Here is an 18,723-nt window from a genome sequence, read left to right as displayed (position 1 = left end):
TCACTTCTTGCCTTTTGTTGTTCATGATAATCCACTGAGGTGGATTTGGCTTTTACGGTTTACAGGATATGAGGTCTGTCCTCACCTGCCCATAACTTCCTTTTAGTAGTGGAAAAAGGTTGCATTTAAGGATTTCCCCCCCCATCAAATTTGAAATGCTCTTGAGAAAGTGTGTGTGTGTGTGTGTGTGTGTGTGTCCTGCGCGTGTGTGTGTCCTGCGCGTGTGTGTGTCCTGCGCGTGTGTGTGTCCTGCGCGTGCGCGCGCAGGGCTTAACTGGAGCAGTAGTTAGATTGCACTGGGCAGGGTAGTCTCCAGAGCACTGATGAAGATAATTACTGTAGAGAGATGATCTCCTGGGAGGGGAGCTCTGTCTGGCTGCCGGAACGCCACCCCGGCTGCCTGGCAGACTCGCTGGCATCCGCCACTTACAGCTCTCTCACGGAGCGCAGACAGCGAGCGCTTGCCTGGTTCCGCTGCTGTCGAGGACCCCGCCACCGCATGGCCGGTCCTCTGTGCCTGAAACAACCCAGAGCGACGATGGGCGTGTGAGAGCAACCATTAGCAGGGCATTCCTCAGGTTACACTTTATACTCGCTAGGCAGTGGAGTGTTTTCACGCGACAGCAGTAGCTTTGAGTTGGCTTCCATTAAGCCTGTTTACGGTGTCAGCTGAGTGTGCAAACAAATGGCTTCATTTTGTGTTGTGATATTATTTTTGTTCCATTTTCTGGGCAAACCAAGACGATGTTGGGTTTGCCACATGCGGATCAGACTGTGATCCCCTATATAAGCTTGCACAACTGCTCCTTTTGAAATGTTTAACGGCAAGTTGTAAGTTTTTTATTACTTTTTTAAATGGAAGAAAATTGGCTGCATACCGACAAGAAGTAAGCCATTCCAACATAACAAAACAAATAAAAAAAAAATATTCAAAAAGTATAGGCTGAAACGGTACAATTACGGCTAGGAGAGTGGCAGTTATCGGCAGAAGCATTGTTTTTGAAGCCCCATAAGACCTCCTCTGCAGAACATCATTAGTCTATGGATGGTGGTGCAAAGCTGTGTAAAAGTGCCCTGGGTGCCTCCTACTCCAGTGTTGTTCAGCCCAAGGTGTCTGTGGCTGCCTGGAGGGACCCCGCAGGCCGAGCTTGACTCCCTCCCTCAGCAGCCCCTGTTCCTATTTAAGGAAGCATCCGCATGGTCTTTAAGCTCCTTGTTACCGTCGCTTCTTCTTTGAACCCATGGCTGACCGGGGTCAGCAGGTGAGAAATGTATTCCAATTGCCACTTTGGATTTATGAATATAAATCTCTATAGCCGGATAATGTGTGGATTCATGTGGATAGAGAAAAATGGATTGTGACTGGGGAGCCTGTGATGAGTAAATATAGTTGGAACATATTGAAGACGGAGAGCTTGTGGGTAGAACAAAGGTGTAATTGGCGGTCCACTTAACTTTAGAAAATGTGATAGTCTGTGTCTTCTGTCACTTTTTCCACAAGAAAATATTTTTTTCTCTTGAGTTCACCATGCTGTATAGACGTGATGATTACTTATTTAGGCTAGCACCGCTCTTTATAGTCCCCTACATGACACGGGATTGGCCATCAAAGCACGTGATTCGACGAGATATTAGCATCAAGGGACCCTGTTGGGGACTCAGCTGCATGCTGGTTAAAAATAAAACTTTTGCCATAAAGTTATGGCGACCTCGGCCCTGGCCAAGAGGTTGGCACACAACGGAATGGCAAAAGCAGCAACAACAACATGCACAGAATGGGAAGCAGTCCGGTTATACAAATGCAGACAGCAATGACGACAAGCTTTTCCTTTAGATAATCTTTGAAATCAATAATACATATTGGTCAAGCCGATTCCAGCTATTTGACAAAGCAGTCCAGGTACTCTGAGCAGAGGAGGAAAACCCATGCCTGTCCTGCTCATTTTCAAACGCATTCAATTGATATCGTGGGGAGTTGGGATAGACGGGCAGAAGATGTGTTTTTTGTATACACTACTGAAAGGCAACGTGCATGCATTCCTCCATGCTGCCGTTGATGGTTGTTCAGCTAAGGCAAAGTGGACATGAAGGAGCAGGCGAGGGGACGAGCACAGCTCTGTGTGGAAGAGCTGAACAAGGATGCACACACCCACACACCTCTGCTGAGACACTGTCACACTGCCATTTGTTTTCACAAAAGGAACACCTCGCAATGTGTGAGAATGGTTGAGGTAGGTTATGCTTTTTATATCCGTTGCTTTTTGTTTTTCCTTAAAAGCCAACAGCGCCAGGCTCTGAAGCGAGGTCAATTGCGAATGTTTGTTTGAGCTTATGTTCACACGCGTAACGGCGTTCAAAGTAGGACACCAGACGGCTTTCAGGGCGGAGTGGATGTTGATCAGATACAGGCATTATCATTTAAACGCCTCTCTCCTCTTTGCGAAGTCTGCACCACAATGCTTCTGCTCAGCGTCGAACACTGCTCGACTGATGCAGTAGGATGATGTCATGTACCTTGTTCATGCAACCAAATGTAACAGGATACATAATGACACACGCGAACCCGCACACCCGAACTGTATGAATAATGACCAGAGCATGGCCATCGTTAGTGCAGTTATGGTAGTGAAGAGTCGAATAAGGACCATTTTGTTTCTCTATATTTCTCCTGCCAGGTTCCTAGTGAAGGCTTGTTCTGAACAGGAGGGAGAACAATGCAATCCTGCTGCAGCACAAACGGGCTCCATTTTGTTGCCCAGATTGTCCACCTGCAATGCTGTGCTGCGAGTAAAAACATTTTATCTACTTTTGTCTCGCTATCATATTATCACGATTCTTACTTGTCCCATTTTTACAAAGCCATTTGTCAAGTCTTGTAAGAAGAATTTTAGAATCCCCTCGCTCAATATTTGTTGAATATCAGCAGCAGTAGTGGTGAATAAGTGTGCGCCCATCTCCATTTTCTTCCATTGTTTTTCCACCTCATGAATGATGGAGAGGGAAATGACTTCAAAAGAGCGGCCTTGCCAAGCTATTCGCACCACTGAGTCAGATGGCAGCTGGCACAAAAAACACACACTTGACGAATGCAAATGCAGCCACAGCTCACGTTTATCTTAGAATTTTCACTTTGTTCAGTTTTTATTAAAGGCCTTCGCAGAGTTGTAACTTGTCTGATCAGTTCCTTGGTCTTGGTTTGCTTTTGAAGACGAATTCTTACATTATTCATGCGTTGATACTGCGTTGGGATGGATGAGACTAACATCCGAAACAAGGGAGTGAAATTGCTCATGTGCCATCAAATATTCCCGCTTCTAAAATAAAAAAAGGCTTTGCGTTTATAAAATCTGTGAATTAAACATCAATGCTAGCCATATTGATATGGTGAATGCAGTTTTTTGTTCAAATCATTTTGTTAACATTTATAATTACTTTTTTTAATGTAGCCCTATTGTTGTATAAACACGAGCCCCAGCAACAGTACTGTGCTATCTTGGAAACGCACAACCATGCACCGACTCTGTGCTCACTCTGCTATCCCTTCAGCTTCAGCCCTTCTTTTAGTTTTAGTCTTTTGGCTTGCCACGTGACTCGGAAAACGATTCTCTAGGTCTGCCCTTGTGACTATGACAACAGTTGAAATATTAAAATGTTTATAAAATTCTGCTTTAGGACCAGAGCATGTTTATTGGCTTGCAGCATGGCAAAGTATCCAGATGGCGTTGAGAGACTGCAGACCGCTAGCCATGTAAGCAAGCCCCCCTTTTCCCCTCTGACGTCCTTTTTAAAACGCTCAGAGTAACTGCTTCATGGCGGCGGTGCACCACCCACTATAACTCTGGTGTCCTCTTGTTGGCCGAGGTCAACAGATTCCATGACGCCAAGAGCCTAGTGCTTTTATTATACCGTTTATAGCCACGAGCACGATACTCAAAACATGTTATTCACCCCTTTGCAACTTAACTTCTTCTGCTGCTCAATCCTCTCCTCTTCAACAACACCCTTTTCCCGGTGAATAAAGGCCACGCTTGTCTCGTGCCGTGTGCAACGGGCGTGGCACGGCGCACGATCGCGGCCCAGGTGACGTGACTGCACGCACCTGCAGTCACGGTGATGTGTGACTGCACTCCTGAGGATCCCTGCTCAATAGGGCCTGTGTGACTCTGCTGCGTTATATGAAAAGCCAATGCCTTTTTAATAGCGGTAACAGCTGGAGTTGACTGGGCTCGTGTCTGCTGACGGCACAAGCAGCTCCAGAAGCTGCGCCGCATCCTGTGAGCGGAGGAAGCCGGGGAAAAGAATAGCAAAAGCGATGGGTGTTTCTTAAGGGGTGGGGGTTGAGCAGGTGTTTGACATCGTGTTGGAATTATGTGAAGAAAGTTCTCCTCTTGAAGAGGATGAGACTTTTTCCAACCCCTGCTCCCCCATTTCCCCCCCCCTTGTCTCTGCCAAGCGCATGTTCCCCAGAGTTATTGGGAGGTTCAGTGCCACAGCAATCTGCTCCTGACCTACGTGCCTACGTACAAGTCACAAATGTGACTTGCCGGCTCCCTAACCCCTATCCTCTTCCGCCCGTCCTTCCCTCCTCCTCCTCCTCCTCATTCTTCCTCTTCTCCTTCGTCTCCCAGGGTTCCCGGCTGAGCTCCAGGCGATGGCTGAACCTGCAGGAGTACCAGAGCAAGAAGCTGATGGAGCAGAGCGGCGTGGCCGTCCAACGCTTCTACGTGGCCGGCACGGCCTCCGAGGCTCTGGAGGCAGCCAAGAGACTGAGTGGGTGGAGAGGACACGCACGCACGCACACACGCACGCACACACACTTGTAACGTGGTTGTGCGTTGTACTTATGTGGTCACAAGGGCGTCCTCTCTCGATGGGGCTTGGAACAAGATCGCCTGCAGATTATTTTAGAGGCTTCAAATCCATCCCTTCAGTTAAATCACTTTGTAAACTTTGATTACGATCACATACTTGTGTTGTTATTGTCCTTTCCTTGACTGTTTTTCCATTTTTCTATGTCATGTTACTTTTGGCAAAATAAATGAACTGGAACTGCTGGATATATAACGTGCACATGGCTGTGGCTAATCCCACTTGAAATTCAGTTTAATCGTGTCTCAATGCCTTTGGGTGCAAACAGTCCAGTGTTTCTTGTGCTCAGTGGCCAGTGTTAATTTATCCTTTTCCAATCACACTCATTTATTTCACACCCTTGCATGTTGTTTCTCACACATTTAATGTTGTGTTCAGTGTCTGATTTTATAATTTGATTAGTAACCCCCGCCTTCACGCACTTCCACACGTTAAGCTGACATCTTCAAGCCATATATTAACATTAATGGGAACACATTTTGTGCAATCACCACCAATGTTGACTGATTTAAACCTCCTTCTTGAATTATATTTGGTGGCTATAAATATAGAAGGGCCCAAACATAAACACACACTGGCCTGGTTTCAGTGTGTAAAGCACATGAATCCATGGCAATGCGGAGATCCCTGGTCACTCCGTGGGCTAAGATAAAGTCCACAAGCAAACATGGGGGGGGAAGAGAGAGGGAGAAAGAGAATCCCTGGCCAGTGCCTCTGGGTCTGTAATCATCTGCTTATCTGCTCTCACACACGATGGGTTTCAGCCAGTATCTTTGACAGCAAGCATGTACACACAGGCTTCCCCAATGTGCCTATACTCTACTGATGCACGGATCCATTGGCCAACGGTCATTATTGGCTGATATCCGTCCTAAAAGCATGATCGGCCAATCGACTTAACATTTGCTGATTGCAGAAGCTGAACGTGACTCAAAAACATTCGTGCAGAAGACACGCCGTCTTATTGTCCGTCACTGACGCGTAAATATTTTGTCCTGCATTTAACATCATTCCTCTTTAATTCTCTGTTACACTAAATTAAGGCATGCTAACCTCAACCGCACAAAAAGTCGGTTTCATTGATCACATTTATATTCCTCTCCTCTAAGAAAGACCTTTGCAGGCGAGGCAGTGATACCGAAAACCGCGAGCTCTTTTACGGCCAAAAAGCACAAGGTGCATTAACACAGCGGAACTGTGAGTGTAACAACCGCTCTCAGGTTTAATACACAGTTCATACTGGTAAGAGTGGTGGAGAGAAAAGAGTGAGATAAAACAAATAAACATCTGGTAACACCAATGTGATCCGGCTTGGTTTTGCCAGGTCACCTGCTGTGAGATGTTTGTATTTGTATTTTTGGTGAGCTCAGGATGATGGAGAGGTTTTCCCCCTTAAATTCAGCCACTCGGTTCATCCGTCCGTGCATACACCCCGTCCGGGTGATGTGGGGGTGCTTCACACTGGTCAGGTGTGTGGGTGTGTATGTGTGGGTGGTTGTGTGAGCTGTCCAATTGATTTATGTGCGGAACTGTTATGCCGTCGTAATTCTTCAAACTACTCACATCACGTGAGTGAGTGCTGAACTTGCTGCTTTGCATCGAACAGCAGTATAAACAATACACAAACTTTCTCTCATTTGTTTCTCCACCCTCCCCAAAGTCAGCTTGGTCTTGATTATTCTGATGCCAGAGGTGACTAAAAATATCTCCTTTCTCTTTCAAATGTCATGTCTCTGGGAAAAATCTGGAAAGTATCATTTATGTTTTTACCACAGGGTTCTGATATGGATCATCGCTGGCCTGAGCCACGGCTGACGAGTGCTAGTTAGGAGTAGGCATTGGGAGCAGATGGGTTCCTCATAGCATGCTAATGGCTCATGGAAAGTGCAGTCGATTTCACTGGGCCCACACTGAGTGAGCTAAGCGGGGGCAGGATCTGATAAGCCTGTTTGTTTCTCTCTGCTCCCCGATGGAAGGACACAGTGAGCGACACTGTGCCCCTGCTGTCTCTCCGAGCTAATGACCCACTTGGGCTTTTCATGAACCCAGGCATTTTTTTCTTGTGCTAACGCATGCAAGTGCATTCATGGATTTGAAGGAGGGCACCTCTTGCTAAAGTGAACAGTCTCAATCATGGGCTCTACTAGATCTAAATATGCTTGTATATTATATCTGTGTCCTCTCACCAGGTTAGTCTGACTGGGACGAGTGTGTGCGTTGGGCCACTCGATAGAAGTGGTTGTAGTGGCGAAGGAATCTTCATTTATTTTTTTCGCCTCAATACTCGCAGCTTGCGGGGTACAAAAGGGTGCCGTAGCACTGGCAGAGAGATGAGAGCAGAAATGTTCTGTCTTGCAATTAATTTAAGCATTTCTCAAGCAAAACGTAGGCGATGTGCGCACTTCCGTGCCGACTCGTTGCCTCACGGCACCTTGATTCAATGGTCCTCATTTGAATATTTCATGAGTCATGCATATGGATCTTGATAGCTATGTGTATCTTTTTTTTTTTGTACGGCAGAGGAGAATCTGCACCTTTTTTCAGATGAAGCCCCTTAATAATATATAGAATCCTTATTAATAATGACATGCCGCATAAGTCTTTGCAAGACTGAGTTCTCTTTAGACCTGTTCTTTTTTTAAATGTACACCTATCGGCTAACTCGAGGTGTACAGATATATCTGCAAGAAGAGGAAGGAAATAACCCGGTGATGACTATAGGTTTGTTTCCCCTTGAAGCAGATGTGCACTGCTGTGCAGACGTGCGCGTCGGGACGCACATGCGCACACCTGTGCCGAGCCACCGCCAATGAGAGTGTGATTATATGCTCTACTTTGTGTGTCGCCATCCGCTTGACAGATGCATCTGTTACGCAAATCTTGATGGATTCTCAGTGTGAATTCCAAATCAAAACCATATTTTGCCTCTCCCCTCCTCGCTTTGTGTCGGCTGTCTGCTCGCCGGTGATTGACGAGACGGAGATGGCGAGCGTGTTGCATCAGATCCTTATCGCCACCACATGTTGACAATTGTTTGATGAATGGGTGTAACGTCTTTTTATTTATTTATTTGATTATTTTCCAAATTTGTAAAATATATTACCTGCTCGCCACCGAAAACGACAATGTCTTTTTTTTTTTTTGCTTCGCTTTCAGTTCAATTCATTCTTTTTTTCTTTTATGTTCTGCCCACGTTTTGTGATGCTGAGGTGGTGGTGGTTGTGGCGGTGGGGATGAGCCGACTAGCCCTGTCAGAAATAGAATGTGTTATTCTGACTGAGGCAATTTGTCTGTGCATGGAAGGAAAAGGGGGAAGAAGTTTGCTGGTTATTTTGTCATCTGAGGCTTGGTCTTCTCGCTTGGCGTCAACACAAACCAAAAAGGGACATGGATAAGCTAGGAATACATCTCTATTTATCTTTGTGCGATGTTGGGAGGCTTTCAGGACCCAGGCGTTTCACATCACCTCAAAGTTTGTTCTTATCTGTCTCTAGCTCTTGTTTCTAATTTCCATGTATACTCATAATCCGTATTGCTCTTTCACCCCCCCCTCCCCCCCACAGTCTACCGGTGTCTCTTAGCCCCGATGCTACTTATTCAGCAAAGGCTGACTGCCAGAATCACAATTAACAGAGGTAGAAATCATTTCAGCGGGTTATGAATATTCAGTGTAAACAGAGCGTTTTTTTTAAACACCACTATCAAATCTCTTGTGAGCTTATTAGAAAGATGGTTGGTTTGATATGCCCGCTCACCGCATAATATGACGATGCCCTGACATTAACCAAGTCTTTGATGAAACAGGTGTGTGTGTGTGTGTGTGTCTCTAGAAGTGTCTTACAATACATTGTTTATCATCAATGTCTTCCGTCTGTCAGGGCTTCAGACAATTCCTAGAAATAAGTGTTATTCTTTATATGGTTACTTATTAGTATTCGCTATTTGAGCCAGACATGCCTTTTTATATAGTGCTTGACCTTTTCTTGTCTGGGTAAATATATCGCTTTCGTTAGTTTGCTTACAACTTAAAAATTCTGCATGATTTTGATCAAACATAAAAAAAAACATCAATACAGTGCTGTGGGTCAGCGGCTGGGAAAATGTTCCCTCTCACTGCAGTGACTACGAACTAATCGAGAAACATCCATCTTCATTTTGGTGGGTTGTGAATTTCGGCACACTCCACTTATTCCTTAAATGTCACCTGATGTCGTGAGCGGTGTTATTTGATTGTGATTAGCCTTTCATTATCTTCCTGAAAGATTCCCTGTTCATCAGTAGCCATTTACATTTTCTTTCTGGATGCTTTCTGATATTACAAGTTAGGAGTTGACCTTTTTCGCAGCTCTTATTTCACAGATGTCGAACTCTGAACATTATTATTTTTTTTTTTCTCCTCTTGTCGCAGTTGCAAGTAATGTTGTTGTAATTATCTCCCGAAGCTGAGCAACATTATGTTGATGCCGCTGTTGTACCATGGTCAAAATCACACTATGTCGCCAGTGATTCAGCATCACCGTTTTCTCTGGCAATAGGGGGGAAAAAATAGAAGCGTTTACACTTCTGACTTGGCATGGCACTGGTGTGCAAAATCATCTAGAGGGAACCATATGCTTCTCTCGCTGCCACATACGCCACCTAGCCGGTACCATCTGTCCTGGAAGCACTGCTCAACACGACTGCAGGCACCACCACGCACAGCACAAAGGACTTCCTCATACATGTATGATGCGGTGGGTCTTCTGCGTGGCTCACTGGGTGTCCACGCATGTTGTCGTGTTGATTCAGGCGTTTGGCTCAGAACGACACGCAACGCAGCATGTTGTGAGTTGATGAGTGCCACGTTTGTGGGAGAACAGTCGGTTCTGTAGGTACTTGCTAGGCATCAGAGCCTTTTAATCCGGTAATTGTTGGGCTGTGCTGTGTTTGTACTTGCTGGTGGGAAGCCGGCGGGCTATTTCAGGTTGGAACGCTATGGTCATAAAAGGGCCACGGTTCATGGTTCTGTTGCAGATGCTATCTGGCTTTAAAACTACATGTAACTTTTGTACCGGGAATCCTTTGTTTTTGATTTCCTTTTGTTCTCTGAATCTTTCCGTTAAGACTGACGAGTCTTAATTTGGAACTCATTTATCAACTTTGAACAATCATGATATCCGGATAGAGAAAGAAAATTGTCAAATTACTCCACCACAACTTTTGTTTAGTAGGCAGGTCTGACCTTCCATCTGAGTGTTGAACTTGAGTGGGGGGGAAAGCTCTTTGTTCTCAGATATTTCCATTTTCCCAGCCACACCCAAAGGCTTCGTCTTCAAATGATCTGATCGTTAATCGACATGTTTAGCATGGCTGATGTGTTTACTTAATCTCCCCAATGCTGATTGGATGGCTGAGGTTCGTTGAAAGAAGAGCCACTGGCTCAACTATAACATCATCCCTTGTTTCATTAGTCTTTGTTTGCATGCCTACGCCAGCAGATATTATAGTTATTCCCCCAATGCCAATTCCCTGAGTGCCATTTTGTGTGTCCGTGTGCATGTTAAACGTCCACAGACCTATGTAAAGCACACAGCTGCAACCCGCTAGTCCAAAGGGTTGGAAAAACCTTAGATGCAATGCTGTCATGCATGTATACACGAAAAACAGCATTATGAATGTTTTGTGTTTTTAAAGTAGGGTGCATAAAGAAAGTTCTTGAACCAACGAAATGGGCAAATGTTCTGCAAATTATTGGTAATTAGCTTTTATTTATTTTGTTCTTTCTCAATATCAAACCACAGTAGGGTGTTTTCTTATTTATTTTGTCAAGGCAGTGCTTTGTGCAAGAGGCACAATGCTTTGGGACCCCACAAATCAAAATGTAATTTTGGATTCCTGGCGCCGGATGAGTATCAATATGGCAGGGCGGCACATTACAATTATTCATGCTTTTGGCACCCACTGTTTCAGCAGAATGCAATACGCGAACTCTTGCTTTGTGATGGAGCCATTATTTGGATAATGTTGGCCCTAAATTGCATGTTTTATTAGGGCTATTCCATGCTCCATTGAGCAGTAAATTTGTAAGAAGGAATACAATTCATTTTTTTCTCCCTATTGCTTTATGCCTCTTCACTTTCTTACCGCATTCATTCCATTTTATTTTTTTTCGGAATGGTCATATATGGTCCTCTCTCCTTCAATTCAATGGACTTTCTGTGCGCAGTAATGATACAATTTAAGCGAAAGAGACATATTTTACGATGGACTTTGCATCCTAATTTTGAAGACTGTATACATTGACTTTTCTCCTGAAAACGCTTTTTTTTTTTCTTTTAAATGGAATTTAATCTGTTTGGTTGAATTTTTCCTTGATCATACAGAAGTTTTCGTTTTTAATTTATAAATACGTTTTAAGTGGTTTGTCACACAAAGACGGTTACAGCAGTCTGTCCTACCCATCTTCAAGGTCGGTTGAGCCACTGCAGCCCTTCTCACTGCTGATAGGCTACAGGTTTACGTAGTGTGACGGGTCCTCCTACCAAAGCGTCTGAGGAAGACGATAAAATACAAATGATGGATTAGGAACTCTATGGAGGGTCGTATGGCCACACGCGCCTAACCTGCCGCTTGATCATTGTGTGTCACAAAAATGGTTCAACGCACCTACGCAGCTAGATGAGCCCACCCAAAACTTATTTTCCTACCTTTCTTTTGCTCCACAAACATGGCTGAGATCACCACCATCGCTGCGCTGTATTTGTTGTGGGAGTTTGCTGGTTGAGTTTCACCACCTCCTCCAGGAACTCCGCCTGGATGACGGCCGGTTCCAGCGATATTTTCGGTTGACTGGGGCCATCTTCGATGACCTGCTAGCCCGGGTCGGGGCCAGGATCTTCCATCAGGACACCAACTACAGGCGCTCCATATCAGCTGCGGAGCGCTGCGGACCTGCAGAGCGCCTGTCCTCTGTCTCTCTGCCAGTGACGTCAGGTCAAGCTCATCGCTGATTGGCTATCAAGTCTGACCTTTTTGGTTCATTTCCTTTTAACTATCCCTATATTAGGCTTCCAATTTTCGAGTCCACTTTCTTTTTGTAGTGTGTTGCATCGCTCACAAAAAGATACATCTGCCTTTCAATGTTTATCACGGGGTTAGTATAATAAACACAAAACAGGAATATGAAATATTCCCATTATGATCCACACCCTCTTTCCTTTCTCCAGACCCATCTCTTTAGCAAACAGTGCCACGGGAGCACAATGGGAACCACTTTGATCAGACTGTGAAGGGGAAAAACTGAGGGCACTCAGTTGGCAGGGGCTGGTTTGGGGGAAAAGTCCACCTACCACCCCCGCCACCCCCCTGGCCTAGCGGGGCTCCCGCTGACAGCCCTGGTACCTCTGAAGGTGCTAACTGAGCTAATGTGAGCATGCAGGGCTTTTACGTTTGTTTTGTTTGTTTTTCATCTTGACGTTCCGAACTGCCAAGGTGCCACCACGCTGTCCAAAAGTGTGGAGGTGGGGGGGATGCATGGAGGGCCTCGTTGGAAGTGCAAGGTCGTTAACATGGGCAGGAAGGCGCGCATGCACAATGGCATATTTGCCTTTTTAATATCCCAAGATTTATATGCGCTTGCGGTCGCGTCAAGACAGACGTAGGTACGCGCCTGCATGCCCGTGAATAAGTGAAAACCATTTGATCCTTAATCAACATGCAGTCAGGTGCACACTTAAAACAATCAGGCAAATTAATAGGCCTCTTTTTTGCGGGGCCTTTAAGTCATTGTATGCATTAGCTCACTCAAGTTCTTTCCTCACTTGAAAAGCCTCTGCATCTGAAATTTTCTTAACGGCTGTAAATAGGCTTTGGAGGGTAGAGGCCTGTCTTTCAGAGAGCTCATTTCTATAAGCGGCTTAGTGTTTCCACCTCCTCATTACGCACCCTAACCTATTCATGTGGTTTGGGTAGGACATGGAATTATTCCTTACCCATCCTTCCCGTCATATTACGATGATACTAATATGCCAGAAGAAATGCACATGTAGCCTATTATTTGTTATGACCTCACTTTGCATAAACGCAGGCTGTTCAAGTGCATACGTGCAAGAATTCAAAACTTTATTACTGGCGAATGAAACAATCACCTTGGAACAGCCTTGCCCATTGGTTAACATTATCAACCACCAACGCATGCTGATGGCCTTCACAATGGAGTAGGGTTTGGTTTGTTGCATATTATATAGTTTAAATGGAAACACTTAAGGGAAAGGGAGGCACAATTTCATTATATTTCTCTAAAATGGTGCCTTGGAGCTATCGTGGTGTCTCCAACAAGAACCCAACCATTTGGAAGTAATGTCTTGTGTGGTGGCACAGTGGTTGCCTCTGCTGCCTCACAGCAAGAAGGTTCTTGGTTCAAACCCCGGAGGCGGGGGGAGGTATTTGTGTTGAGTTTGTACGTTCTCCCTTTATTCAAGTGAGTATCCTCTGGGTGCCCCCCCCCCCCCACACCACAAAACATGCCAGTAAGCACTCCTGCATGTCCTATAACCAAGGTAGGAGCACAACATCTTGAATTGATTCCCTGGCGCTACCCTGCGTTGCATTGGATGGGTTGAATGCAGAGATGAATTGAGTGTGTAGAAGTGGGTGCTACGCACTGGTGGTGGTTACTGAGGTTCCCCCTTCCCTGTAAAAAGCGTCTTTGAGTGTCTAGAAAAGCGCTATATAAATTCAATCCATTATTAATTTCCAAATGGTATTGATAACATTTATAATCATCATGTTTGAACAGCGGAACTGGAATTGAAAATAAATAAATAAATGGCCACTCCCGAGACAAGTCAACCAGTCCACTCTTGGGTCTATCCTAGGGTGTCATTAAAAGTGCCTGGTACGTTTGACCCCAGGTGGGCGCTATACTTCCGTGAGCTTGGATTCGGCCATTAAACGGACTATGACCGGCGGAGGTGTCATGCACCGAGGTCGCTGGCACGGCTTTAGGACACGGATACTTTATGCCATAGCGCTGCCATCATTATAGAGAAAGTGAAGAAGGGGGTTTAAGCAGGTACGTTTGAGGTGAGAAGGTAGCCTTAAGAGGGAGATTGTTAGACAAGTTGGGCCAAGGGATCAGAAATGTCAAGATGTCTGTTCAGTCAACTTGTTGCTTCTTTTCTAGTATAGTTTTTAAAGAACTGCATTTAGCCTTATATATAGATATATCCCTATGGCATGAGGAACTCATGGAGGCTGTAGATTTAACAACCTTTCCTGACTCGACAACATGCCCTGTAGCCATTATCTGATGTGCGGGAAGTAAAATGCCTATCCATATTTTATTCATCATGTTGTATCGCTGCTTGAATTTTTATTTTATTCTTTCTTTGACCTTTACTAAGTTCTGGAGTATAAAATGTTAAAAGTTTATGGTGGGCTTATTAATGGTACATTTCTTGGCGATGTGAGGAAGGTTGTTAAACAAGTGTCCTGTCATTTTAAGTGCAATACGTTTTTGGATATTCATTTCAGCTGACAAATGACTCTTTTTATTTTTTATTTACCTACCGGATGGACATTACAGCTTGAGTTTATGGTTTGAGGTATAAATATTATTCAATCATAAAAATACTTTCATTTGAGATCTTCTGTCCAAATAACCTTTAACCTGCATCCAGGCTAAACTTTGTTTCCTATAGATAATGGATTGAATATAGAATTGTTGCTTTTTGCCAACCAAAAGACCACATAATTATTCCAAATGACTACAGAACTTTATTCTTTCAGTCTTTTTTTGATTAAAATACTCCTTGTATTAAGGCCTTTTTGATATTTTGCAATGAAAAAAATGGTATTGTCCTTTTATATTCAGAATACGGATTGGAATCCCTCAGAACAGATTTAATCTTGCAACACAAAATATGTATTTTTAGACAATTAAATGTTCAGATGCTTTGCATCCTTTTACCATTCATTAAAGTCAATGGTATTTTCAATTAAAAGCATAATAATTAGGTGCTTGAAAGTCCTATTCAGTATCCCCCTGGTTATTTGTTGACTCGTTCCACTGCTAATACTTTCTTTGTGTGTTTGTTTCGGCACCCTCCCAAAGACTTTGATTAGTCTGCTCCTTTTAGCCGCCACATTACTTTAATTACAGCAAGCATGCATACTGGGAAAGCCACGGCCCTGTCTCCCCTCCCTCCCTCTCCCTCCGTTTCTCTCTCTATTTGCCAACAGTATTCACATCTTCGTCTCTGAAGATTGGAGCACAGCCTGTCTCGCTGTCTCTCTGTCTCTTGATGCTCAGCATCCTCCTTATTGCACAGCCTCTCAGGCTCAATTACAGAGCAGACCTGTGGAGTCTCCAGCGTCCCCGAGGCTGCGTGGAACAGGAGTAAGGCCCTTGGAAAAATGCAAATAAAGTCGCAACACAGAAGTGATAGGAAGACATGCTGTGGCAGAAGTGCGATCTACTTAAGCGATAGCCGCTGTCGTTTGGCCAGGAAATTGGGAGTTGATTTGCACCCATTACTAGAAAGTGAGTAGAGTGTGTGGATGACCCTGTTATGCTGATGAGATGGGAGTGGCTGCATGATGTTAATTCCCCCCGGGTGCCTGCGTGTCCCCATGAAATGGAAACTTAAATGGAGAGGAAAATCGCCGTCCCCTCACAGTGGTTGTGCACAAAGAAATGCACGTGCAGCCCTTTACCTCCCATCGACCTAACAAGGATATTTTCCATCCTTTTTGGCTTTTTTGTTCTCCCAAATGTTCGAGCTGCAGTGCTGAGCTCCTAAAATAAAGTGACTTAAGCCATACTGAATTTAACATGTTCATGTCTCCAATCCCTGCAGACAGTGTTTAAAACGCTTTCCGTGTTCACAATAGTCTGCCGTCTGGACCCATTCGGTTTCTTTAAGGTTGCCTGACTTTAGCCTTTACTATTCAGATTTAATACTGTATCATCTGAGCAGAGCGAAATTTGACACAGGGAACCTACTGCTTAAAGGTTTCTTCATTTATTTAGTTCCAGACGTGTGACCTTAATTGTCATTGCATCACAGCAGTGTTTGGCTTGAGTGTTACAGGGATTTATTTTTTTCTTTTCTTTTATGCTAAGCTCCATCGCCACTACTCCTCCACTGTAATTAGGCAATGAACTCAATTTTGATGGTTGAGGCCTTTTCCCGTGTGCTGCTCTGTACCAGGCAAAGTGCCCCCTCTGATCTTTGAGCATTTCATTGCCTTCCCCATACCGTGATGATTGCATAATGTCTCCCAATGGAACTGTCTTAAAGTAGGTTTTTTTTTTTTTTTTTTGTTCCTTGTCACATTGAAGATTTAATTTGAATGATGGGTACTGTTTTATTTATTGTTTTATTTTACAGCATGATCATGTTTTCTTTGTCCATTTATGGGTCGTTAGTATTGTTTCAGTCCTTGCTGTGAGATTAATCATAAAATTCTGTCAAAGGCATTAACATTTGCCTCTCACACCCCATTGCCCCTCTTTGCACAAAGCATAGCTCTTGAGCTACATTTTTTTACAATAACATGCTCTTTATATATACAGTATATCTACCTATTTTTCTTAGTACATTTTTTAAGGTCAATCAAGCTATCCAATCTTGTATTGTGTCTTTTTTTTTTTTTTTTTTTACAAAAAGCCATTTCCTTCTTGCGTCCCCCTCTGGTGCACATGCCTGCAGGACTCTTATTCATCTCGCTTTGAACTCATTTTTAATTTTGCGCGGCAGCAGTTTTTTTTTTATTAACATATTTATTAATTTATCATTTCTCCCCGAGTCCCCTGCATATCTGCACACCTCGTTTTCTCCCTTTCGGTCTGGATCCAGTCCCCTTTTTTTCCTCTGTCCATTTCCACTGTTCTCCGTGCCGCTAAGCTCACAAATGCCTCACTAATGGAGTGTTAGTTTAATCTCAGTGGCTCCGTCAGAGGCCATTTTCCCTGGTTCTTGTCCTCGCTAATAACAATACAGAGTCTGTGTGGGCTTTCTTCCATCTTTATGTTAATGTCTCTGGACGCCTTGCGCTCCTCCGGCCCCACGCCAGCCAGGCGGAAACCAAGTCGGGGGCGGGCGAGGGGGGTCTCCAGCACAAGGTCAAGGTGTCTTTACGGGGCTCGGCGTGGTGCGGCGAGAGCACTCACTCCGTCTCCACCGCCCAGCCTGATGCCAAGCACCTGTCAGGAGAACAGTTTTCCCCCCACCTAGATAATGATAGCTGTAGCAGAACCAAAATCCCATCAAGTGTACTTATTGCTCCATTTGAATGGAGAGGCTGTGGTCAGGAAGCTGGAAAGTAGTCCTTTTAAGGACTACTTCTCCCTGGGCGGGTGCGGGTGTGACGGCTTTTGGTAAGAGTTGATGCAAGGTGCCTCCGTAACCAAGGTCATCATGTAAGATCTATGAATGTGTTGTACTGCCAGTGCCTACGTCGAATTCAACGATTAGTTGATTCATCAATTAGTCGATGGATAAAACAAATATTCTTATTACGTTTTTTATCAATAATCTTTTAGATAATTTTTCACAAGTACAGATACCATCATTTTGCTGCTTCATGCTCAAACAATATTTTGTCTGTGGATCACTATAAAATAAATACTTAAGTTTGAATTGGTTGCTTGTCACATAAAGAAAGCAAATTCAAGACCTCACAGATGTAAGCCTGTCACTTGAAGGCATTTGCCAGTCTTTTTTTAATTAATTCAATTAAAAGCATATCTGCAAAAGGAATCTCGCGATGAGGAAGGATGGATGTTTATATTTCCTATTTACATAAACAGGCATTTGTCATCATTGTAGCTTTCCAGTATTCCTTTTTGTTTTATAATTAAGAATAAGGTTTATCTATATATACATATATACACACACCCATACATACACACTATAGGAGGTGCTCTTGGAGACATGCGCTGCACTGTAGACCATTTTGTTGGCTCCAGGCTGTAATCACTCTTCCTCACCGTCTCCTGTCCCCTGCTTCATGATGACAGGAGAACCAATAGGAAGCCAAGGTGATGAGTTGGCCAACGCTGTCCACTGATGCAGAAGAGAGGGCCATGTTTCACAAATGACGGATGATTGGCCCAGCTTCTGTCTCTCTGCAACTTACACGCTCATCTAGCTCATCACAACTCGTATCGTGTCTTCTCTTGTCCTCAGATGCGAAGGAGATCGTGCTGAAGGCCCAGATCCTAGCCGGTGGCAGAGGGAAGGGCGTGTTCGATAGCGGCCTTAAAGGTGGAGTGCACTTAACCAAAGAGTGAGTATGAATTTTGAACGGTGTGCTTGCTCTCCTATCACAAGAGTGCTATTTAGAAGGTGGATCCTTCAGTCCTTCACCAAACACACCTACTCCATCTCCCCCAATCCTGTATCTCATGCCCCTGCAGCTTTTAGAGTGGGATGACTCAAAGAGCCGTCTAAAGGATACTCCCCCGACATAAAGACACAGTCTGGACTACTTATCCTGTCAACAAACAGATTTCCTCCGTTCTCAAAGTCCTTGTTTTGCTACAGCTTCCCTCAATTAAACTTTGAAGAAAAAACAGAAAAGTGAGAGTGGGTTTTTAGTGTTGGCAGACATGTTTATGCATCCCCTGCTGAGTTTTTCCCTCTCGATGGATGATGGAGTTCTGGGCTATTGCTGAGGCTTATGTTGTCCTAGCCCGGCATTACAGGATGCGACAGATGTATTCCACCGTAAACACACTGGAATATTTCTCTGCCTTTCTCTCCTTTTGAAAAAGTCCAAACAGCTCAACACGGCTCAGCTTGCGTTCAGTTTCTGAAAATGTCAAGCTAACAACACGCTATCTGGGGGAAAAAAAATAGGGATTCATGA

General features: G+C 44.3%; 1 protein-coding gene across 1 annotated transcript in view; it reads left to right on the top strand.

The window, feature by feature from the left end:
* suclg2 (succinate-CoA ligase GDP-forming subunit beta) overlaps window positions 1-18,723 on the top strand; it is a 67,731-nt gene that overhangs the window by 9,568 nt on the left and 39,440 nt on the right. The window contains exons 2-3 of the mRNA XM_060068232.1: window positions 4,629-4,770; window positions 18,042-18,141. Coding sequence (XP_059924215.1) covers window positions 4,629-4,770; window positions 18,042-18,141 — 242 coding nt within the window. The remainder of the gene's footprint in view (window positions 1-4,628; window positions 4,771-18,041; window positions 18,142-18,723) is intronic.

Source organism: Gadus macrocephalus, chromosome 13 (assembly GCF_031168955.1).
Source record: "Gadus macrocephalus chromosome 13, ASM3116895v1".
NCBI lineage: Eukaryota > Metazoa > Chordata > Actinopteri > Gadiformes > Gadidae > Gadus > Gadus macrocephalus.
The sequence above is the reverse complement of the archived record's forward strand: the minus strand, read 5'-3'. Positions and strand labels throughout refer to the sequence as shown.